The sequence below is a fragment of the Lutjanus erythropterus genome, chromosome 9 (genome assembly GCF_056507025.1).
Source record: "Lutjanus erythropterus isolate fLutEry1 chromosome 9, fLutEry1.hap2, whole genome shotgun sequence".
Lineage (NCBI taxonomy): Eukaryota > Metazoa > Chordata > Actinopteri > Lutjaniformes > Lutjanidae > Lutjanus > Lutjanus erythropterus.
In genome coordinates, this window is record NC_139325.1 from 14,079,480 (window position 1) to 14,104,851 (window position 25,372).

Here is a 25,372-nt window from a genome sequence, read left to right on the forward strand (position 1 = left end):
TTAACCTGTACAAAAATCAATTAAATCAAGTCAAAAACTTGTCATCAGAAGCCTGAGAAATGGACTAAAAACTTCAGTCCTACAGGTTTCATTCTGTAGTATTTTCACTGAGGCTGACATGCTATGGAATTTTGTTTGTACACCCAGCAGTCAGTGATAATATATTATGTTAAGGCTTGTGTCCAAAACTTGAAACAAAAAAGAACAAAAAATAGTAGTGGGGGGAAACATACCTCTGTTTTCTGTAAACTTTCATTTCTGCCAAAGTTTATGTCAGCATGGATGATGCCATACCCTCTCATTCCTGCTCATGGCCTAAATTAGAGCCAGGCTAAAATAGGACTAAATGTGGTATTAGAAAAAAAAAAAAGTTGTAGTGTGCATCCATCCTTGGTTGGGAGGGTTTATGCACCTGCCCGACTTCATTTACAGGTGTCGACTGATTCTCTCACTGGACGGTCACAGGGACTGACCAAGTGACCTTAACCTTCCGCACCCCAATGCCACATACACACACACGCATACCCAAATACACACACACACACACACTCCTACCCCCAGGGGACGGTGGGGCTAGTTCAGACTGGGACACAAAGACGAGCATTATTCTTCGACATCCCTCACACCAAACTGCTGGAACAGAGGAGAAGGAAGGATATTTCATAATTTTTCATAGCTTCTCGTCATAATATCCTACAATTTTAGAAGCACCACAGTGCTTTTGTTCAAATGTAAATCTATTAAAAATGACATGACATTTTAAATTTGCATATTAGAATCACTTGCATAACTATCACCTTAATTTCCTGAGTAATGTTTGGATCCAGCTGTCGGCCTCCATGGAGGTGAAGGGGTTTAAAACAATGCATCAATCTGTGTTATGTCTCACTGTCCTGTTCTTGAGTTAGCACAGGGCAAACAAGGAAGTATTCCTTGAAAGAGCCCACACTGTGTTTGCATTGCTTTCCTCAGTGCAGTGACTGATGAAAGACCAGAAGCCACAACGACGAGAAGCCCGGGACTCGAGCATACTGTTCCCCCTAAACATCAACACACTAGTTAGACAAATGAGGCTTCATCCCCCCTCCCCATTTACACTGTTCTGCTCCTGCACAGGCCATAATTCACTAAACCTGGAAGTGTGTGCCTCTGCATCTAGGACCAAGTATCACCAAATTCCTAAAATGTGTCTGATCTATGATCTGGATGATTGCTGATGGATAAGGTATTATTGTCATATGAGAATACAAGCCTGAATGCTCATTTTAGGTGATTTTTATGATTCATATTTTACATTTTAGTGCATATTTTGCTGTTGATCTCTCTTACATATTGTAACTAATGCAAACATCACATCTGGACTCAGCAGGGGAAGGTCAAGTGCTGCAGTTTACCAGAACTCCCTGATACTCATGCTGCTCTGTTATGACAATGTGCCTCAAGCTTTTATGGAACTAACTCCCTCTAGAGGTGATAAGATGAGATGCTGCTGCTTCTTTGGCTGATGTTTGGGATTTTCTCTCTCCACACACCAAACCATCACTGCCACTGAAATTATAAGCAGTAAATAGGAATAGTAAGTGATCATCTTTTACCTCTCCTCTTCCTGATGCATGAAACAATTACTTTCCAGTACATTATTAGTGCCTCCTTAGGTGCATTTTTGCAGATCAGTCTCAAATGTCATAACTGGAAATAAATATAAAACACACTGCAGAGTTTCTACACGGCCAGATTATTCATGCTGTTTTATCTTCCAGAAACTATTGTTTCTGGGGTGATTTTATAAACATCTGCACAAATACACCCTGAAAAAAATCTAAACTCAGTAATAATTATGCTAATCTCACATTGTCGTGGTGAGATAAATTAGAATCTCAGTCAGAATGAGTGACCTGTCACCTTTTCTCTGTCTTTGAACAAACAAACCCATACAAACATTCACAGGAAAGGTGTCAGAGGAGGAATCGATGGATGTAAAATGACATCTTGATATGTCATAACATTTTTTTCATTCAAAATTTAATTTAATCTGGCTGCTGGGATCGTGTCCACAATGTGTTTAATTTTTCTAATTAAAATTATTTTCAAGAGCCTTACTGATTATAAATATGAATACTATGGGAAAAGACTTCTGTTAGCTTTGCAAATTCATTTTCATACAAATATCAGTGGTGGACTGTGTAAGGAGCAGAGGTGAAAAAACAGATATCAGCTGCGTACCAAAAGGCCAAACCCTGGTTTATCAAAATACTTATATAAAATAGTTTTATTATGTGACTTAAAGTACAACAATTACTACACCGCTATAATAAAAACACACAGGGAAATATTAATGTTAATATTACGCATGTATTGACCAACTAATTTTCTAGCATCTTGTGCAGCCTATATGACACTGCATCGCATTTTCTCCACTTGAAGGACACTTAATCATGTTTTATCTACCATAGGGGCATCCAAGAGGGCACTTTTGCAGCATTGCAATCACCCCCTCTGCCGCCCTCCTGGTCCTCAATTACACTATTGTCAGTTATTTTTAACTATGGATAAATATTTCTATAATATATTTCTGTAAATATTTCTATATTTACATTGAGTTCATGTTAAACTATGAACATTTAAAGCATCACTGGGAGCACAGTGACAGAAAGGAATCAGAGAGAAGCTTCAATCCACATCTCTAACCCCTGGATGAAAAACCTCTCTTTCTCTCTCTCCCTGTCTCTCTCTCTCTCTCTCTCTCTCTCTCTCTCTCTCTCTCTCTCTCTCTCTCTCTCTCTCTCTCTCTCTCTCTCTCTCTCTCTCTCTCTCTCTCTGTCTATCTCTGACGCAGGGGGGGCTTGCCCTCTAAATAAACTTTGCAGCTCATAGGGGGAGAGAGAGACACAGAGAGACAGCAGAGGGCTGAAGTCATCAGCCGGCCGGCAGGAGGGGAGTGAATGGGTCCTGCACGCAAAGCACAAAAGCGCTGAAACTGCGGAGATTTACTTTGGTTCAGTTGCTGCAGCAGCCGACAGCGAGAAGAGGAGAGGAGAGGAGGTGTGAGTCTGACAGCCGAAAGAACTACGACACCTCCAACTTACACTTTGTCTTTTTTTTATGTGATTACCAACGTTAGTCCTGTGGTAGCTTTTACTTTTTTAGCTGATGCTGATGAAGCCGAGGTCCTCAGCGCGCCTGGCACATTAAAGGGTATCCACACACCGGGACGCACGGCGCATCACCCCTGAGAGAGACGGGGAGGTCAATCTGGAGTTCCACGCATGGATATTACATCTGAAACTTTTTGAGAGTCATGTTAGCCAGTAATAATAATTCTACTCATCTTTTTGACCGACACTAATGGTTGATTTTGTTTTCCTCCTGCGCGCACCGGATGAGAATCTCGCTTTTTGGCGTGTTTGTTTGTTTTCTGATTTTTGGAGGGAATGTTCTTCTTCACGGCACGGATAACGGTCCCCTGACTCAGTCTGGCTGGCTCCTGTCCAGGATGTTACAGTCTAAGCGGCCCAGGCATCATTGGGCCACCGTTAACTACCATCACCACATATCACCACCACATAGCTGGGGGTCCTGCTGCTGTGTCTAGGAATTATCCACCCTCCACCCTCTGCCTCCGTCTGTGGGGGAAGAACACGGAATCTTATCCAATAAGTGAACATTGACATTAGCTTTACGAGTCTCACCTCTGGGCTACTATGCAATTACAACTGATCTCCTTTGTTTTGATCATCTTGCACTGCATGGATTACACTGGTTGTCAGCAGCACAGCAGCTCCAGGCACCGGCAACATAAACGTGAGTAAAGTGCGGTGGGATGCTGCCCGGAGTTTGTTGCACACACTCATTAAGGTCTTTGTGTCTTTTACATTTGTTTGTTTTATTTTTAATTCAACATTTATTGCCCTAATTTACTCACAAACATCTCCAGCCTGAATTCTACATATTTATCCAACAAAGCTGATAATCAGTTATTTTTTAAATATCCAAATTCACGACTGAAACATTAAAATTTGGTCAGTTTTACAGTTTAAAACTGGTAGACTTGTATTTGTAGGTCACCAAAACAATCCTACGCAGGCACCTAACTGGGAACACTGGTCAATGCTCCACTCTTATGAGTTATTGCAGTTTATCCTTGATGGGCGTTTTTTTCTCACTCCAGTATATAACTAAAAAGAAAACGATAACAGACGAAACAATTAATTAAATTATAAAAGTGATTTCCCAGATTATTATTGAGTATTGAAGTTAATTATTATTGGTCATTATTATTATTATTGATGATCAAAGTTAATTATTTAAAGCTCATTATTATTTATTATTAAAGTATATTTTAAAGAATTCACTTTTGGTAGATTAAAACAGTGATTTCCCAAATTATTATTGATCATTAAAGCTAATTATTGATTATTATTGTGGATTATCAAAGTAAATTATTAAAGATTTATCATGACAGATTATGAAAGCACACTTTAAAGAAGACGATCAAAACTTCATTCACTTTTGGGAGACTAAAAGTGATTGTAGCCCAGTAATTTCCCAGATTATAATTGATTATAAAGCTTTTCAATATAATGGACATATTATCGCTCATTCCCACACTCACAACATCTGGATTATGAGGTTTATGTACTCAAAGTGTTTAATAAGGTGGTGAGTTATTCTTAAATTGGTTGATTTCGCCAAATTAAAGCGCATCTCCAGCTCTTGATTGTATGGTCCCATGACACCTCAAGTCTTTTTACTACGTTTAATCCACTTCTGATAAGTCTCCCCCGAACTTTAATTGGATGAATTGATTGTTCTGTCCTTCACCTGAAGCGTGCAGCCGCTGCTCTGTGCGCTCAGTCTCCTCCTGGTTCTCGTCGCTCTCTAGCGGTCAGAGCTGCAGACTTCAGGCGGCTGCCTGGGTATCAGGGCTGATCAGTGTTCACATGGATATTCACAGCTGTAGTTCCCATATTTGGAGAAGTAACCTCCATGTTCAATTTATGTTCCTTGTACTGCCGCTTTATAGAAATTATGGGGAAAGGTTTCCTCTGATGTTAGCCCAGAGAGGTCTTCACACTCATGCCAGTCAGAGATTGAGCTCAGCATCATAATGTGAAATCAATCTTGTCCCATCTTGATCTTATTATATGCCTCAAAACCTGACTTAGTGCAAATTTGACAACACCAGAGATGTTCCATGCTGTGTGTGATGGTATTTTATCTGTCGTATATCTCCAACACTATGGGTTCCAACATTATGTCTCATCTCTTGAGCTATGACCCCTTTTTCCATGACACTATGAAACAAGTATCAATAAAGTATATTTTTCTGTTCTTCCTACACACACTTTATCACTGAGGGTCTCCAGATGTGCTCTGTGACTAATTCTGTTAGAGAAGAGCTAGAAGATAACTGGAATATTCCATGTATCGCTTGCCAGCGTGGCTGAAAACTGTCTGTGATCTACAATAATAGACCTTCGAGGTGATGTTTTCATCCCTGCCACCTGGGGCTCAAACTTCTCTCTCACTCTGATGTCTCTCAAAAAGAGCGCTATTTGTGTTTGTTGTGATTTTTTTCTCTTCATGACCACCAAAGTGGACATTTTTTTAAAGAGCAAAGAGTTGCAGCATCTGGGGGTTAATGGTGTGTTTATTATGTAGTTTTAAAGGGGTCCTGGAGTGCTGCTTTTGGCAGCTCTGTTCAGAGTAGTTTAGGTCAGACCAGAGAAACAAAGTCTGGATCGTTTTGCTGTTCAGCAGTGTGACACAGCTTATATAGATTGTTGTTGTAAAGTTAAACACAAAGAAATGTACAGGAATTAAGAGGAATTAACTAATCTTTTCTCATTTATTTGTTCAAGTTAATTAAACTTAAATATCTTTGTATTTATTTTCAAACAATTTGGAACTTATAAACACAGTTTTTCTAACTCTTTTGAGGAGTTTGACGAACTAAATTCAGTTTCTAAAGAAACATGATCAGTTTATTACCAGACTAATTTGTTTAAGTGTGGCTGAAGATTTATTGGTTCAATTTAATTGCGTAAATTTATTGAACATAATTTCTCAAGTTCAACTGAATTAAAATGGACAAAAAGTTTTTAAAATGTTTTTATTCATTGCTAAATTACCTCAACTTGTCTCTTCAAATTCAATGAACTTCAAATTTTAAGGGAGTATATTCAGCATATTCACATCTTCAAGGAAGTTAAAAGAAATAGTTTTGTTTTTTTAGAGTGTGTATGAGTGTTGTTTATTCCCTGTTAAATCTGTGTTAGTGCTGTGCCAATGTAGGATATATAGTCAATGTAGTGTCTGCTTTTTACTCTTCACTGCAACAGGGCACATAGTTTCTCTCTTTTAAATGTTTATTTCCTCCTAAACAAAATTAAAGAGCCTCTCAACACACTGTGTGAGAGGGGGAGCTACTGAGAGAGCTCTGTTAACACTGCTTTTCAAATAAGAAACCAAGCAGGAAAAGTGAAATCTGTGAATTTTGTGAAATCTGAATTCATTTTTGTTCAAGATAAGATGCTGAAAATGTGTCTTATGGACTGAAAAGGATAATACATTTATCTTGCAGTGCACATATTCAGCTATGATATAACTGATATACATTTCTGTCAAAGCTGACGGTGTAGTTCACGTTCTTCTTTAAGGAGTAAATCCATTAATTGACAAGTGCTTCTAAGAATCTAAACTTCCTCCAAGGATGCAGATATGTAACACTTCCAGAGATAACCGGGAGGATGGAGGGATTAGTTGGTGAAGGGGTGAATGAGTACAGACTTCAGACGGGAAGAAGGGGGTAAGAGTGAGTTGGAAGTCAATGACCATCAAGTCAACTGGTCAAACTTACCACGCAGAGACAGAACCCGAGCTCCGAGTTTCCTGTCCGTGATGATGCATCCAAAAGTGAAGGCATGTGGGTGCTTGGGCGTTAACAGTAGTAATTACACTTGATGAAAATATAAACGCAGCATTATTGGTTTTGCTCCCATTTTTCACGAGTTGAAGTGAAAGATCCAGGACTTCTTCTGTGCACATGAAAGGTTCATTTCTCTCAAATTTTGTTTACAACTTTGTGAAAATCTGTTTTAGTGAGCACTTCTCCTTCACCAAGATAATCCATCCACCTGACAGGTGTGGCAAATAGAGACGCTGATTAAACAAGTTGTCATACTGGTGTTGGAAAGATGTGAATGACTGAAGTAAAGAGGAATGAGCTCTGGTCAAACTGCAGAAATGGAGACCAGGTATTATGGAATAGTGTCAGATTGTCATGTAGGGTTTCTGTGAGCCTTTCTAAGTTTGCATGATCTGTTAGCAGATTGAGCCATTTGTTTATTGATAATTTTGTTTTGTCTTTCCAGTTGTGCTCCAAAGCTGAACTGTTGATGCAGTGAACTGTTAACACTCAGAAAGTTTTATTGTTGCTGGTTGGCCAAAGTCAGCCGTGGTGGAAACAAATCTACCATCAAATTAGATTCAATCACCACATATTCTCTCGCCAAACATGCTTAAAATAATGACAGTACTTCCACTTGTGGAAAATATGCCTCTCTTCCTGTCTGTCATCCTCCATAATTCATTTAGATTTTTGGCGAGCAGCTGATGTGACCTGCCATACATACAAGTCATGGGATGAACTACCTAGGTCAAAAAGTAACTAGTAACTCACAGTTACTTCAAATAGTGACTGTAATATAATTACTGTTTGTAATCCCTTACAATACTCATTATGGTACAAAATTAATAATATTACAGTAATATATTACTAAGTAATTCAAAAATGCTAAAATAAACACAGGATTTTTCACACAGGACATCAGGATTGGTGAAACCAAAATATTATTAAAAGCTGTAAAGTACAAAACGTCATGTGACTTTTATCTTGCAGGGTACTTTAGTGACGTCATGTGACGTATGTAACATAACATAGTTATTACAACATATTGTATTGTTCTAAACTTACATGACTAATTTTTGTGCCTGAACCTAACCCTAAGTGTGACCATTTCACAGCATAAACCACGTACTAAAAAGGTTTTCTGGTAGCGCCTCATACAGCCAGTAATGGATAACTGTAGTATGTTTGCAAACTTTTCACCCGAACCCGAACCAATCACTCCTCATGCCTAAAGCTAACCAACCCAACCAGTAAAAGTGGTGAGTAGTGACCAATCAAAGGCAGAGCAGGGTGGGTCATGCCCTTCTGGGGGGAAAATGGTATCTATAGTAGGGCTGGTCAATTTGTTAAAATTTTCCAACCAGCCACTGTCAGCCAGTCAACCAGTAATTGCCATTATATTCCCACCTGCACATTTTAGAATGGCATTGTTTTGTGTATCACTTAGAAGTCCTCACTAACATGGATTTTTAACAAATGTATGAACACAGTTTTAGAGAAATAAACCTTTGGTGTGCATAGAAGAAGTCTTACATCTTTTACCTCAACTCATGAAAAGTGGGAGCAAAATCAGAGGTGTTGCATTTATATATTTGTTGAGTATATCATATAGTTTATCAAGACATGTCAGCTTACTGGAGGATGAAGATGGGTTGATTTAGATTGTGATTTAAAGTTAAACATAGGATAGAGATTATAAAGTCATGGATATGAAGTGGTAGACAATATTTAATACTTAAGGCAACATGTTTTTTACAGGTTACTTCTATTTTACCGCACGGTTCTATTTTCTCCGTGAACCATCTGTGTTTGTGAGTGTGCAGGCATGTGAATGTGTTTATTCGTATGCGACTTTGTTGGTATGTTATGCAAGATACCACTGTCCAACTGAGGTTTTGTCGGTGCGAGTGCAAGGGCAAGGCCAAATTCCTGCGTCTTAAGACTTCTGTGAATCAGGCCAGCTTGGCAGGAACACATATGGGCAAATGGACAGCAGTTGTAAAGATTGTCGAGATATTTCAAACAAAGTATCCGTGATCTATGGTAAACTGGCAGCTAAACCCCCCGAACTTAGAGAAGACGGAAGAGGGCCAGCTTAAACCTGTGGCATGAGGAAAACCAATTCCTTGGGCGCTTACAGGGGTTGCTTTTGATTTGCCTACCATGTGTGACTACTGCAACTTTATCCAAACAATGCCTCTAGGAATGGAGCACCAAAACAACCTTTTCTTTGTATTGACTATTTGTCACAGGTGTCACTCCTGTTACAGACATATAAGTAAGCTCAAACATGCTTGTCCCTGGGTTGATTTTCTCATCCCCCCAATCCTTGTACCACTTTCTGGATTTAACTAAAACATTGTATTTCAAACAGTGGAGTGAGTTAAACACATTTCCTCATAAAAACGGTCATACTGTCACTGAAACACCAGGATCAAACGCTTAAAACATCCTCTCTAAACTGCCCAGCATCATGGGACCTGTCATGCATGTCTGCTGGTTTTCTTTCAGAGCATATTCACATCTTCATCCAACCACCCAAACCCTCTTTGTTACTGTTTTTGTCCCCTAAGTGCAATTAGATACTGAAAAAGTTGATATACAAGCTTTTCCAGGAAACTGACAGGAAGAAATTACATAGAAATAATTTCTTTGTCAGTTCTTTAAGACTTTAAACCCTGTGTTTTTATAATCTTTGCATTTGTTTTGTAATTCTTTAATATTCTGCTAGCACTGCATATACCTGTGAGTTTTAAATCATTACTTAAACACACTATCACTTTGAAATACACGTGCTGTAAGTGTCTGTGACAGGGCTTTCAACATAGAATTGAAATGATTAAAATCTACAACCACAGTTTTTATGGCACACATAGTCTGGTGGATCATCCCACAAATTAGTAAAGAGAGGGGGATAAAAACCTACTGTAACTAAACCATCAACTAAATCCTGCACTTCTTATGAACATGAAATGTGTTGTAAACAGTTTAAATAGCTGTCATGAACACTCTGCTATCAACCACACGGTAAGTGATTAGTGTTATATGATTCTTTAATTCAATACTTGAGCATGTGATATAGTAGCCCTTCGTGATACAGGTGACCCAATATTCTTTGTGCATTTTTATGACTCAATGATCTCTTGTGGTTGCAGTGATTCACAAGTTTTGAAGAACCTTGAAAAACTGACTGCTCTGCTTTATAGCAAAGACTGACTCCTCACTCCTCTTAACTGGCCAGGAGGAGCCTCAAGTCATTAACAACTGCTTGGCTAAAAACAATGGTTGTACCTCGTCTGCTGCAGGCCACATTTTGGCCTTTTCTGTGGCTCGAAAACTGACATTCATATTTTCATCTCATCTTATATTAATTCCATACCCGATATGCAATGATGCACTAAACTTAGACACGATACGACATGAATGAATCCCTGTTTTTGTTATCTTCACTGCCATCTTGACTGCCACACATAGAGCTTTCAAGGTCTGCTAGTGAACAAATATGGAGCATATTAAGAGATGCAGTCTTCACTACAAAACTGACTGTACAACATAAACCTACAGAGTAGTTTATTCCCCTTGAAAAGTGATATGTGAGATGCAACATTTACTAATATCTTAATGTAACATTGTTGGTCCACCATGAAACATGAAAACAGTGCATCAAGAGTTAGTGCTATCACTGAAGTTTTAGAAATGCAAATCCTTATAACTTCCACGATCTGGATTGAACTCTCTAGATGAAGTTATCAGCCTCACCAAGGTTTTCTGCACAGCATCATGCCAAAAAAAATCATTAAACCATTTAGAAAAATACAAGTCAGGTTTTGATTTCTTTTGTCTTATTTCCTTATCTCCTTATTTGAATGTTTTACTGCTAAATTAGTTCCAGTGTGCTGCCAGAAGGTTACTGCGTCCCATGTGGACACTAAGAGCAAAATGAATTCCTGCTATGAGCTCTGAAAGAGAGTGAGGATGGTTTTACAAGCAAGGTTTCAACACACACCTCCAAAGTTTCTGGCATCAAACTGGGGCACTATGGCTTAACAAGTACTGTGATTTCTACAAAAACTACACACATTTAGAGTAGTTATCCCCTTTCATCATTTAAAAATATAATCTAATTATTTTAGTTTTTTGTATTAATACATGTGAAATTCATAGCTGAAATCCTCCTGCTCCTGTCAACAGAGATCTCTGGTGTGAGCTCAGGGTGCCAGCAGGGTGGCTGTCTGACCTGCTCTGACTACAATGGCTGCCTGTCCTGCAAGCCGCGCTTCTTCATGCATTTGGAGAGGATTGGGATGAAGCAGATCGGGGTGTGCATGACGTCCTGTCCTCCGGGCTTTTACGGCACACGCTCCCCAGAAAGAAACACCTGCACAAGTAAGCAATAGCACAAGAGGTCTTGTCAAAATATATGTCCTCCCTCCATACGCACGTTTTTACAAGCAACAGCCTCAGGACCTGTTTGTGAAATATGGCATTTTGTTTACACACAGTATGTACTCAAATAACTGAAAACTTGTTAAGTATGTTTCCTTTTGGTGCCATTAAATTATCATTTACTTAAAATCAGATATCACAAGTCACCCTGTAAAGTATCAATCTGACAGCAGTGGCCTATGTCCCTGACTGTATTGCCAGTGAGACATGCACACACACACAAACACTGACATGCTGTATATTTAACGCGCAGAACACACTCGATAACTTGTCCGGTTTAAATAAACGCTGGCGGTGGGTCTGTGTTTCTCTGTCAGAGTGCAGGTCGGAGTGTGACTCCTGCTTCAACAAGAACTTCTGCACACGCTGCCGAGCAGGATTCTACCTTCACCTGGGCAAGTGCCAGGAGAACTGCCCTGAGGGGCTGGTCCGCAGCGACACACAGAGGGAGTGTGTTCCCAGTGAGTGTTTAGAGTTTACATTTATCAGTGACAATGATAAACACGGGTTTACCCTTTATCTAACTCTATTTACATAAAACATGTTTTTGCATTAAATTTGGCTGCTATACTCACAGATACATAACTTTTGTCTTTGCAGAGTGCCCTGCAGAGTGTGAGTCGTGTGTGAACAGTGACACATGTACACGGTGCCGAACAGGCCTGTACCAGCTCAGTGGCAGGTGCCACCATGTCTGTCCAGAGGACTACGAGCCCAATGACAAACTCATGGAGTGCGCAGCACAAGGTCAGTCCTGTGTGAAAACAATAACTGGCCAAGATACCTGTCCTACTGGTAGGGCCCAGTCCTACTGGTAAGAGCCATGCCAAGTTTATGGCCCTTGATGTAGAATAGCTACAACTGGCAAATAAGCTAGAAGAAAAAAAGGGGGTAATCTCATTTCAAATTTTAGAAAAGAAGTTATCCTGTAAATATTAACTATTTGTATAAACTTCACTGATATCCATGCTTTCTTAAAGGGTCTCAGGAGAGTTTTAACTCAAACAATGCATGCTGGGAAGTCTGCTAATATACTGATCATGTTTCTTTGTAAACATAACTTGATTGAACTCTGTGCTTTACATTCATTCAACTCAACATTTTAAGTCAAAAGACTTCAAGTTAAAGGAACTAGTTTTTATAAGTTATTAAGTGTTCTGAAAATAAATACTAGAAGTTTAAGTTGAATTAACTTGAACAAATAAAACGTATTTTCTGTTAAGTTAATGAGAAAACATGAGCTGAATACACAAAGTGAAAGAACTAAACACTAAATTTTCTACTCCCCACTTGTCTTTCAATTCAGTGCACTGCGAGGTGGGTGAGTGGAGTGAGTGGAGCCCCTGCTCTCGGTCCGGTAGAACCTGTGGGTTCAAGCGCGGCCAGGAGACCCGCACACGGCAGGTCCTTCAGTACCCATCACCCTTTGGCAACCCCTGCCCCGAGATCTCAGAGATCAAAGAGTGCCTGGTGAAGAGGAGGAAATGTCCAGGTAAAGAAAACAACAGTGATACTGTAGCAAAGTTGCAGTGTGTTTGTGTGCCACGTGTTTTAAGTCCACAAGGAATCAGGGAACACGCTACAAATGTAGTTTGCCAAGAAGTAAAGCTAGTAGAGCTAGTAGAGTTAAGTAAAGCTCTTTTCACTGGGAAACTCTGTAGATGACATTGATACTATATTCCCTGTCAGTCTCAGACACTGTGTTCACTGGGAGGCTGCTGAGACCTGTTCTGTTGCCCACTAACAGAAGCTAAATTAACAGAAACTCTGATCCAGTGTTGAAGCAGAAAAGCTGGAGGACATGAGAGGGAGAACTAGTAGGCATATACAACCTAGTTTCACTGAAATCAGTGGATAGAATCATCAAGTTGTGTTTTTGTACAAGTAATAAAGTTGTGCTTTATTCATGCAGCTAACGTTGGTTGTTGAAACTGTCTGCTGTAAAATGCTTTGAGCACAGATGGTCACAGGGTCACAGATACCACTTTCCACAAAGTAAATAACTTTTACCCAGTGGGCTTGTAACCCACCCTTGTAACCCACCCAACCCCAGGTATTTTGGGGAAACAGTAAATGTTTGAGGTGGATCATAGTCTTAGCTCTGCATGGCTATGATTGGCTAAGATTGAAAAGACTGATTGACAGGTGGATGTCATGATATTATTGGTTGAACTTGGTTTGCTCTAGCTTACATAAGCACCCGACATATTTTGTTTTACAGGAATGAAAAATGATTTTGATATAAAAATACAAAATACTACAGAATGAGTTTTTTACATCATTCTGTAGTCTCCCAGTAGTGTTCTTTATGTATTCAAATCTGAACATTCAAAATATGATTGTACGTATCTTCTGGCATCAAAATGTTATTTTCCCGAGCCCCTGCTAAAAATGTTCTCCCACCTGACATACAGTAGGTTTCTGCGTGATGACGGTGTGACCCCCTATGTTGAGGGAGGGAAAAGGAGCGCTTTAACCTGCATCACTGCTTTTTGCTAACAGCTGAGTGAGCGATTCCATTTGAAAAAACCCTGAAAAGAACACAAATGGGTTTGCTCTATAAACTACTAAAAACCAAATTTTTTTAATGGGGACATTCTGCACATTGTCTACTGTAGTTGTTGATGACCCATCACGCTCTCTGCCAACACTGAATTTGTGACACATGGCACGATATGAATTCCAGACCTTGCTGCTCTAGCTTGTACAATCAGAGCTGGTCCTTCTTCCGCTCAGGACTACGACTGTTTACTCAGAGGATTGTCATTGTGGTCAGAGTGAGGACAGTGGGGCGAACACATGTGTGATGTTGCAACGGGTATGTTGTGTGTTTTCCCACAAGACCTCTTTGGATTTTTAAACAGTCAAACCGCTTTCTCTGCTCCTAGTAAACAGGGGATAGCGTGATCATTGCTAATGAACAGAGTGAAAACTGCTTTCAGACGGACTCGACTCTTTATAAAACCCAATGCTGTGGCGCATTTACGATCGCTTTGTGTTCTGTGTGTGCTGCGTATGTGCGGTTACCGAGCTGGTCGGCGGCTACGGCTGGTTGTTTTTTAGCCTGGGCTCTGTAGTGTTAAATGACAGATCGCAGACAGGGTAGAAGGCTGAGATCCAGCCCCCTGGGGCCTCACACTTACAGAACAAACAGTGTGTGTGTATGTGTGTGCATGTGCGTGTTTGTGTGCATGTGTGTGTGTGTGTGATGCAGCAGAAAAGCAGTTGACTCTGGAGCAGAAACAGCCAGCTCAACATCAACATCCTCCCCCTGGGAGGCACGCGGCGACCAGGGGATCAGTATTGGTTTATCCCCACAGCTGCCAATACACACACGCACGTACACACGCACACACACACATACGCACACACACACACATGCAGACCAACACACACATCCAGATACAGATACACCCTCTCCATTTCAAACAAGTCAGACAAATGCACACTTGGGCACACCAAACACACACATACCATCTTTGTCTCACTAAAATAACTACGCAGCCGTTGCTCCTGGTGGTAATTTGTGAAGAGAGTCAACTGGGTCGACGTGATTTGTAAGGCAGACTGTGAAATGTGCCCTCTGTCACCCCCACTATCCCTCTCCCCCTCACTTCTATCTGTATCTCTCTACTGATCCATTCCCCCATCCTCGTCCCCTCCACACACACACACACACACACACTCTCACACACACACACACACTCCCTACCACACCAAAGAAAACATAGACCCCCATATAAGCTCCCTGCTGGCGCTCCCAGTCAGTCGGGTCGGGGCCGAGACTTTAGTGTGGAGTCGACGGCTCTGTTGATCTAGCCTGAGCCTGGTGAAAGAGGGTGGGGGGGATACAGAGAGAAGGGAGGTGAATCGAAAGCAAGAACGAAAAAGACAGAAAGAAAGAATGAAAGAAACCAAACAATAACTTAACAAAGTTGTTTGCGATTACTCAGTTGCCCAAGCTCCAAGAGCATCTGTGGTGAATGAGAGGCTAATTATCTGCTCCGGCGCGTCCTCTCCTCGCTGTTTACGTTCTGCACACGCTAGGGGGTCAGTGGTCCGACCTGAGAGAGCCCCCAGTAATCCTCCAGCAGCCCTCAGACACTGATACATCCTCCTCCTGCTTTTCCTTTCCTCCTCCTTTGCATTTTCTCCTTTTGCCTTTTCCTCCCCCTCTGTACGGCCTCTCCTCCTCCCGTTCTCCTTGCTACATCGCTTTACTCCTCCACATGAGTCTACTGAGTAGTTGCTCATTTTGTCCTCTTTTGCCATACTGTTACTTCTGTTGGTTGTACATATATTACTACTACTTTACACTACTTTTAAGTTTCCTTAATCCCAGAGTCAGAGCCGCTGTAAATCACCTTGATGCTGTATTCCCTGTCATCAAACTGGCTCCATCGGTCTCAGAGGCTGTGTCAGGGCTGCCAACTGAGTTTACTAACTCATGGCATCTACACCACAGTTACCAGCAGTTTGCCGGTGACTTGAGACCTAGACTATAGCCATCATCTAACGCCTTGATTCCACTCTGCGTTGACTTCCTGCCCAGCTCAATTTGCTCTGTGCAGCTTGATGCACCGTCCTTTAAAAATAAACGCATATTCTCCATGGAGCAGACGGAGAGCCGCTTCTGGGACACACTGAGGCGCTCCTAGTGGAATGACAAGCATTGTCTACAATGGCCGTGATGAGCTCCAGGGGCCGTGGTGCAACCATAACGTGATGCAGCTGTGCCTAGTGGAATCAAGCAGTTATTGAGCAGCTTAGCTATCTGACAAACTGTTTTGAGTAACGTTTGAGTAACGTTAACTTTCTTCGTCAACATCCCCAAGCCATATAAAATGTCCTGCCAGCATTTGACATGAATCAAGATCAATCTCATCATGTAACTTGACAGGCTAACATTAGCTAACAATATCTAGGATACCGCAGATTTGTTGGACACAGTCAACGGGTAAAAGAAAAATAAACTTCCTGGTTTGGTTGACCAACATGTTGGCTTGTACTTGCTGTGTCCCCGGGATAAATGGGTGGAACAGTGTCAGGTTTCAGTATAAGTTCTGTGGCAAAACCCATCTGTTTTAAGGTAAAATTTCCAAAACAATTATCTGGAAAATGACTACTGGAAACTCTGGAAGTTTGGATGGGAGTCTGATTTTTCCAAATAAACTGCAAACATTTTGCTCAGATTTGAGATGTTTTAGTAGTACATGAAGGGTAACCATTTCTACATTTGAAACTTTGCAACTGAAAGCAGAACACGCATCTCCCATGGTCTTGGAAATGGTAAAATTTAGCTTGCAAAAATACCAAAAATATCAACACGCAGCTACGCCCAGCTTCTCCTCTGATACCCGTCGTTTTGTCTTGGCAGATATGGAAAGTCCCACCTCATAAGTTGATGGGATTGGTTCCTTAGGAATGTTACGTATGAAACCAGTCTGAATCCATGTTCATAGGTGGAAATGCTCAGCCATGGCTTTAACTACTTGTATACTCGTAATATGTCTTCTAGTGTATAAAAACACCATAAGACCATGCTAACAAGGTTAAAAGCATTATTTTCATTGTAAAGGGTCTTTAAAGAAAGTTTAAGTTTAGTTTGATAGTTTGGGAATCACAACAGCTTTATTGCAGAGTGTCCAATGAGATGATCGATTCCACTGTTCATCGGTTAAATATGACCCAGCAGGTTGTTAGCATGGTTTAACATAAAGACTCAAAGCACAGGGAAACAGCTAGCATGTCTGCCCCAATTTTTGAAAACAGGCCCACCATCACCTTTAAAGCTTTAAGTTACACATATCTTGTTTGTTTAATCCACACACTGACTGACAGAAAACATGAAGTTGTTGTTCTATGGGGAGTTGCACACTAATTATAATTATCTAAACTTTAAACAAAGCCAGGCTAGCTTGTTTATACTGCTCACAGTCTTTGTGCTAAATAACAGTAATCTACTCCAGGTTCCAGTTTAATGTTTAATCACAGATATGAGAGTGGTATCAATCTTGTCATATAACTCTTTTCAAGAAAGACCATTTCCCAAAATGTCAAACTATTCCTTTAAGTGTAGAGTTAAGCCTCCAGCTGTAACTGCCTCCATTTCTACAGACACATTGCAAAATCACAACTTCCAGTTGGTCCTGACCTCTGCACAGTGTTTTAAATTCAAGATATCACAACAGAAAAGTTGTAAAACTTTAGGAAACATGCTGACATATTCAGGCTCAGAGTGAGAAGAACTTGGCTCTGTTCCTGCGTTATCCATCGCAGGAGATTGTGAATGTTTACCCACACATCCTCATCCGCCGCCATCTCTCTCAAGTTAATGCTGGCTAATTTGTCCTTCAATGGACCTGCTGTTCACCTCTCTATCTCTGTAGCCAGATAGACTGCATGCCCTCTGCAAACCCTTTAACTCCCGCACACACACACACACACACACACAAATAGACACACAGACCTATTACACACAGAGACACATACAGTTAAGCAAGCTAGCATCAACCAGTCAGTAAGGGGGGACTGATACACACACACACACACACACTCTGACACACCCAGAGCCCCCCTCATGACATCCTGGCGGACATGCGGCAGGCATTCCACTTGTGGGACAGCCCATAGCCTTTAATCCCAGCCTGGCTCCCGCCAAAAGCTCCCCGGACGACAGAACGCCTGCCACGGAGGATGTGCCACCATAAAACACACAGTGCTCCTCCAACCGCACACACACACTCTCTCTCTATCTCTCTCTCTCTCTCTCTCTCTCTCACACACACACACACACACAAACCTCCCCTTACTCTCAGTGCCCCCTCTCACTTGATGTCTGTTTCCTACTCTCAACTTGTTCTTTAGTTCATTCAGAATTATCTTTGGATTGTTATTCATCTCCTCTACCGCTCTATGTCTCTTTCACTATCATGCTTGCTCACTCATTGTGCCAACACACACACACACACACACACACCAACACACACACACACACACACACACACACACACACACACACACACACACACACACAGTGTGCAGTGTCCCACCCAGTAAGGCCTCTCTGTCCTCTCAGTACAGTTTACTGATTCCTGTCCTTTGTGAATTTTCTGCATCAGATTTCTAGAAGTGACATTACAGCCACAGAAAATGTGTAGGCAGAATTTCAGAGGAATAACACAAGATCAAGAGGATAAAACAGTCCTACATACAATCCCCCACATTAACTAAAGATTAAAGCAAATGTTCCAAACTTGCACTGCTGACAAATACTTGTCATTTGTGTACTGAATGTGACATTGATTGTATGTGGAACCAAAAGTTACAGACTTCTTGAATGCGTCCAGATTTACTATAATTTGAAATTAATGTCCGTATTCATACTGAATTGGTTGTATTAAATCCTTTACAGTGTATCCAATCCTTGTGCAAATGACAGTGCTCAATTTTATTAGCTATTGCTCAACAACAAAATAGACAGTGCTTGAGGGCTTGGGGTCAAATAAATGTTACAGTGGCTTCACAGCTTTGGCAGTTACATCAACTGAAGGTACATTAAAGTAATAGTTTGGGAAATGTGTTTATTTGCTATCTCAGCAATAATTGAATTGATGAAAAGACTGGTGCCATCCTCCTATCTGTCTGTTAAGTCTGTTGAGCTAGAGCTACGAGACCGTTAGCTTAGCTTAACACAAAAACTAGAAATGAGGGGAATCAGCTCTGTTTAAGGTTTCAAAATCTGCCCACCAGCAGTTTTAAAACTCACTAATTAACACACTGCATCTTGGTTGTTTAATCTGAACACAAATAGAAATGTAAGGGAGTCACTGCACCTGGCTGCTGGTCACCAAGAAATAATTATACCATGAACCCTGTGTTTGTAATTGGCTTGTTAAACTTTCTAGAGCCAGGCTAGCAGTTTCCCTCCATTTTCAGTCTTGATGCTTAGCTGAGCTAATCACCTCCAGGCTACAATGTAATGTTGAACACGGACATAAACATGGTATTGACCATCTCATTTAACTCAAGAAAGCTTTTCAGCGTAAAGTTTGTCCCAAAATGTCAAACAATTCCCAAAATGAACTTTTTTTTTGTCCACCAGCCAAATGGCTAGTGAATTTTCAAATTTTACCAGCCACTAACATTGTTTGCTTGGCTGCTGAGTGAATCAAGTCACTGGCATATTTTGCCAGCATTTGGCCAGTGGCTGGTGCTAATTTTGGTCCCTGCTTTAAGGGATGATGCATCGTTTCCCTTTTTAGAACATTTAGAATAATTCAGAATGTGCCAACATCCCTGTAATAGTTTGAAGACAACACTTTCACTAAAAAGGGAAACAACTTTGAGTAATAAACATAACTGTATTTCTTCATGTCTGAAAAAACATCGTCCTGCTTACAAAATGATTCCAGTACAGTCATAACTCATTCTGATCTTAATTCTGATTTTAAACTCTGCACTGCATCAAAATCACATATGATGCACTACATACCCAAAATATGTATCATCAACACTTTTGTATAAATAAACAAAAATATACATCTTTTTGGATGCAACTCCTTCATGGTTGGAAATGTTTTACTGGGGATGACAGGCAAAGTGAAACCTTACTTAGATTTAAATCGATGTGGTCACTGCCCACCTTGTCTGTTATGCTGTTGTTGTTGTCACTACTGCATTGCACATTGGGATAATGATGCTGTCCTTGCATCCAGTGCTTGCGTACTCTAATCCTGGAAATATTGGTTTCACAACACTTACATACTAAACAATATAAAGGGATTTTTAGACACAGAATCAGACTTATTAGGATAAAGTTAGAATTCTGAGTGTAATGGCATTTTCAGGAATCTTCCCAAAAAACAGGTTCTCCCATGACCTGCCAGAAGTGTGATTTGGTGCTTACATCTGCAGAAACGCAGCCATCCAACTATCTTTCTGGTGCATTTACAAACAACAGCTGGCAAATCTTTCTTATTCTACCTTTAAAGTCACAATTATGGAATAAAGTCAGCACTCGAATAAATTTTTCACATGTGGCCTTAATGTTCTTCTGTAGATTCAGTATTAAGTAATAGTGAAAATAATTTGTCTGTGCAAAATACAATTGTGGCCAAACCTATTAAGCTCACTTTTGGATAAATTTCAGTTAAAGACACGTGTATTCCCTGAAACACTTACAGTAACATCTCCAGATGGAACACAGATTTATTAAGAAAACTGTATTGTGAAATGTGCTGCAAGTATGTGTACTTACGGCATATTGTACAAGTGTAAGTCAAAACACAACTAAGTGGTAATGTCCTCACTGTTCTCTTAACAGCAGTGTCACTTTCACTTAAGGCAAATGTGGAAGCTTTTCTTAAACATTTGCATTCAAATTAAGCTATATCACTGCAGGCACTGATTCAAGTTCATAAACTGAGTGGAAGATTCACATTTGTCGTCCCAAACGTCAACCTCTCATTCACTGCCAGTCTCAAACTCTCGGTGACATTAGTCCTTAAAATTTGGCTTTTGCAAATGCGCTAAATGTCTGTTGAAAATGTTCCAAAACATCCAAAGGTGTCTCATTTGGGGACCATTACACACATGTCAACACACAGTTTACAGAAAGCCCATCAGAAACTGTTCCAACTAACCAAATGCAGGTTGGTTTGATAAACACTCTCCTAATCATCTCAACACTGGCATGGATTAGGTTTCTCCTCTGGCTTGACAAAAGCACGGGGGCTACAGTATGACTAATCCACTGAACTTGTAAATAGTTGTAAATGGTGTCAGGGCAAAGAAAACAATGAGAGCGAAGGGGACTTCCTGTGTTTATAGAGGACAGGGGGCAGACCCCGAATGAGTCAGTGCACCAGATTACTCCATCTGTCCATCCATCCATGCGCTCACCTATCTTCACCATCTTGATTTTGATTCTTTTTTTAAAACTTACTTTGCATTGTGTTGCAAAGTGAACACTCTGGACACTGTGTTTGTGCTCATGTTCACATACACCGTCCATCTTCTGTCCATTAATATTTCTACAAACCCTGATTCCAAAAAAGTTGAGATGCTTTGTAAAAATGTAAATAAAAGCAGAATGCAATGATTTGCAAATACTTTTGGATGTCTATTCAGTTGAAAACAATACAAAGACAAAACATTTTAATGTTCAAATGGTTAAAATTTATGGGTTTTTTTTTTCTAAATATGCACTTATTTTGAGTTTGACGCCTGCAACATGTTTCAAAAAAGTTAGGAAAGAGGCAACAAAAGACTGGAAAAGTTGTGGAATGCTCAAAAACACCTGCTTGGAGAACTCCTACAGATTAACTGGTAACAGGTATCCTCGAAAGGTTCAGTCATCCACAAACAAGGATGGGGCGAGGTTCCCCAGTTTGTGAAAAAGTGCATGGGAAAATAACAGCTTAAGAATGTTTCTCGGCATGCAATTACAAGGAATTCTGTGATTTTACCATGTACAATCCATAATACCATTAAAAGATCAAGAGAATCCAGAGAAATCTCTGTAAGGGGACAAGGACCTTTGACCCCTCAGGTGGCACTACAATGAAAACTGACATGATTGTATGTATGGGCTCACTTCGGAAAAGCATGCAAGTTCAGACTCTACCATGCAAAGTGAAAACCATATATCAGCAATATCCACAAACATTTTAGATGGATTGACACAAAATAGAAAAGTGTGTTGTGGTCTGACGATTCCACATTGTCTTCAGAAATCATAGACGTCCTGTCCAGCTAAAGAGGAAAAGGACCATCCAGATTGCTACCAGTGCAAAGTTCACAAGCCAACATCTGTGATGGTATGGGGGTGTGTTCGTGCCCATGGCAACATCGGTAACTGTCACATCTGTGAAGGCCCCATTGATATTGAAAGGGTACATACAGGTTTTAGAGCAACAAATGCTGACATCCAGATGACATCTTTTTCACAGATGTCCCTGCTTAGACAGTGCCAAGCCACATTCTGAATGCGTTACAGCAGTGTGACTTCATAGTAAAAGAGTTCAGATAATAGACTGACCCGCCTGTAGTCGAGACCTGTCTCCCACTGAAAATGTAAGGTGCAATATGAAGCACAAAATACCACAACAGAGACTCTGAACTGCAGAGCACCTGAAGTAACATATCAAGCAAAAATTAGAAAGAATTTTACTTTTAAAGCTTAAACAATTAGCATCCTCAGTTCCAAAACACTTACTGAGTGTTTTTAAATTAAAAGGTGATGTAAGACAGTGGTAGACATGCCTCTGTCCAAACTTTTTTTCTAACTTGTTGCAGGAATCAAGTTCAGATTGAATGTATATTTACAAAAAAACAGAAGGTTTATCAGTTTAAATGTCTTTTCTTCATACTGTAATCAATTAAACATAGGTTGAAAAGTCTTTGCAAATCATTGCATTCTGTTTTTAAAAGGTTTTACAGTGTCCCACCTTTTTTGAAACCAGGGATATAGATGAAACACAGTGGGCAGGTAGACTTTGGTGTCACTAGTCCAGAATGTGTGGGGGGGACCCCCTGGTCCAACCAGAGGCCTCACTTGATTAATGAACAGACAGGGAGAGGATGAGTGTACAGCAGGGAGACAGAGAGAGATCTCTTTCTCTCTTTCTCTCTCTCTGGCTTTATCTCTCTTTCTCTCTCTCCCTGTGTCTGTGCCTACTGCCGACTTCAGCAGTTTCACAATCCCCGACTGGCCGGCCAACCAGCCAAGCAGGCCGTGCTGCTCCGTTCCACTCACACATGAACAGCAGCAGTACAACAACAGGAAAGGGCCTCCTCTGCTTTCACTTGCAGGTCCTGTCTCCAACCTCCCTGGGGGTGGATCTTGTTATTATCATTAATAACTGTAGGCCAAGCAGAGATAAACCTTCAGCATTCCAAAACTCTTGGTTTTGTTTATGAGATGGTGTTGCAAGAACAGATAAATTGGGGGTTTATTTAAAGGGTTTCTATTTTGGACAATGGCCTGCTCATCACAGGGAGGGAGCTGCTGTCTGTGATTAAAGACTGCCATCTAGTGGTGAACACAGACCATAGCGCACTTAAAAGGAAAACTACATGTACAGTAATGTTTATAGTGTGTTATATTGTCCATTCTGCAATGCCCTCTGTTGATGACATCCTTGATGACAGTGGTTCTGCTCAAAACTGGTAGAGATGTTCGCTGGTTTACTGGATTCCAAGGATCTTAACCAGAACCAGTTAAAGAACCAGAGCATGGTTGGTGGTATACCCAGGCTTTCTGAAAGGCAGGTGCAAAAACAAAAAAAAGGGGATCGGCTGTATGCTGTGGGGGAACAGCACGCCAAAATTCATGATGCATTTATGGTGACACTGTTCTAATCTTTGGTGTCGATTAAAATAGTTTTATATGAGACTTAAAGCACATCTACATTGCTGTAATAAAAACACACAGGAAACAAACTATTTAACAATTTAGAGGAATGTAGCGACTGACTAATTTTCTAGTCTATATAGCACTATACTGCATTTTCTCTATTGGATAATGTTTTCTCCCCAGGGGTTGGGGGTATTTTTTCATTCATTGACCATAGAGGCAACCGAGAGGGCACATCTGGATGTAGTTCAACTACTTTTTGAAGTTTTAGTTTTGAGTAGTTAAGATGTAGTTTTTCTACTTTTCATTGTGAAGCACATAGAGTTTGGTAAACTACAGTTTTTAAGTGCTTTCTGTGCTGTTTGAGCACTGCTTCACTGTTATTGTTGTGTATATGACAATAAAGTACTTGAAACTGATTTGGAGAAGACAGAGACCTTCATCCTCTCTTCTGCTTTACTAATCTCTATCATGTCATTTTCCTCAACTTCTAGGAGGAGGACGGAGGAAGAATAATGAGCGAAGAGAACGGAGGAATCGCAACAACCGGAAAGATAAGGAGAACCTCGAGGGTCGACGGGAGAGGAAGAGAGACAGGGAGAGAGACCCAGCAGAACGTGAAGACTCTGATAACAGGAACAAAACGGAGCACAGGCACCGCAGAGGCCACGACACAGACCCAGTCTCCCCTGAAATCGGCCTCATACAGTAGTGCTCTGGACAGGCGAAGTCTAGCACCTCCCCATCCTCCTTCTCCTCTTATCCTCCCAGTCTCCCTCCTCCAAAACTCCCCCCACCCTCACCCACTGTCCCCACCCCCACCCCCTCGACCCCTCTCTGCAGGGGTGTTGCTGCTACCTGTACGATTTGAAAATAATGTTTATGCACAAGCGGGATGGGGCACATTCAGCCACAAGGCTTGGGCCACTATGGACTTTAAAAAGTCATTTTTTCTACCCTGTAGCCTCTGCTCCTTCACTTCCACCACTGAGAGAGTGTCTCTGTTGGAAAGACACTGCTGAGACTGCTGCTGGGACTGAAGAACAAAGTGAGAAATGTCTGTGACTGCGTGGAGGACTGGCAGACAGACAGATGGACAGAGAGACAAAGACGTTCTACTATGTGCTTGTTGATATGGTTATTTAATGGGGCCCTGGTACAACATTGCGCGTCTTGGTTTTTGAATGTAGATTTTGCAACATTATGTAGAACAATTGTTTATTATTGTTGTTCCTGTTCTTTAGATCTCTTTACTTTATTTTATTTGGTGCAGAATTTGTAAAGAAAAAATAAAAGCGAGTTTGCTATTGCCATCTTGTGACATTCTCATAATCACTGCAGATGACAGATGTAGAGGAGAGCCTGCAGGCTGTGAATCAAAGGAGTATGGTCAAAAAACTGAAAACCATTAACATGTGTTCTGTATGTCTTGGACAAAATGGTAGTTTTATCCAGATAAGTGATAAATCTAATATACTATTGGTTTTTCTTTTTGTGTAAATGGAATCTGTGCTCTCAGTAAAGCTCCTTGACTAGGAACCAAAAGCACCTGTATGTCAAATAAAACTATAATGGGTTTGTACCTGTGTCTGTGTCTCCTCTGACTGCCATCTTGTGCAATCAACATGCCATAAACCATCTCAGAGTTCGTGAAACTC

At 40.7% G+C, this 25,372-nt stretch overlaps 1 protein-coding gene across 1 annotated transcript; it reads left to right on the plus strand.

Moving 5' to 3' along the window:
- The first annotated feature begins 2,883 nt into the window (after positions 1 to 2,883).
- rspo3 (R-spondin 3) lies at positions 2,884 to 25,296 on the plus strand. Its single transcript, XM_084726224.1, has 6 exons — positions 2,884 to 3,801; positions 11,102 to 11,296; positions 11,674 to 11,817; positions 11,957 to 12,103; positions 12,663 to 12,848; positions 24,209 to 25,296. Exons 1-6 carry the CDS (start codon positions 3,702 to 3,704, stop codon positions 24,424 to 24,426), a joined length of 990 nt encoding a protein of 329 aa, XP_084582350.1. The 5' UTR covers positions 2,884 to 3,701; the 3' UTR covers positions 24,427 to 25,296.
- Positions 25,297 to 25,372: the final 76 nt, after the last annotated feature.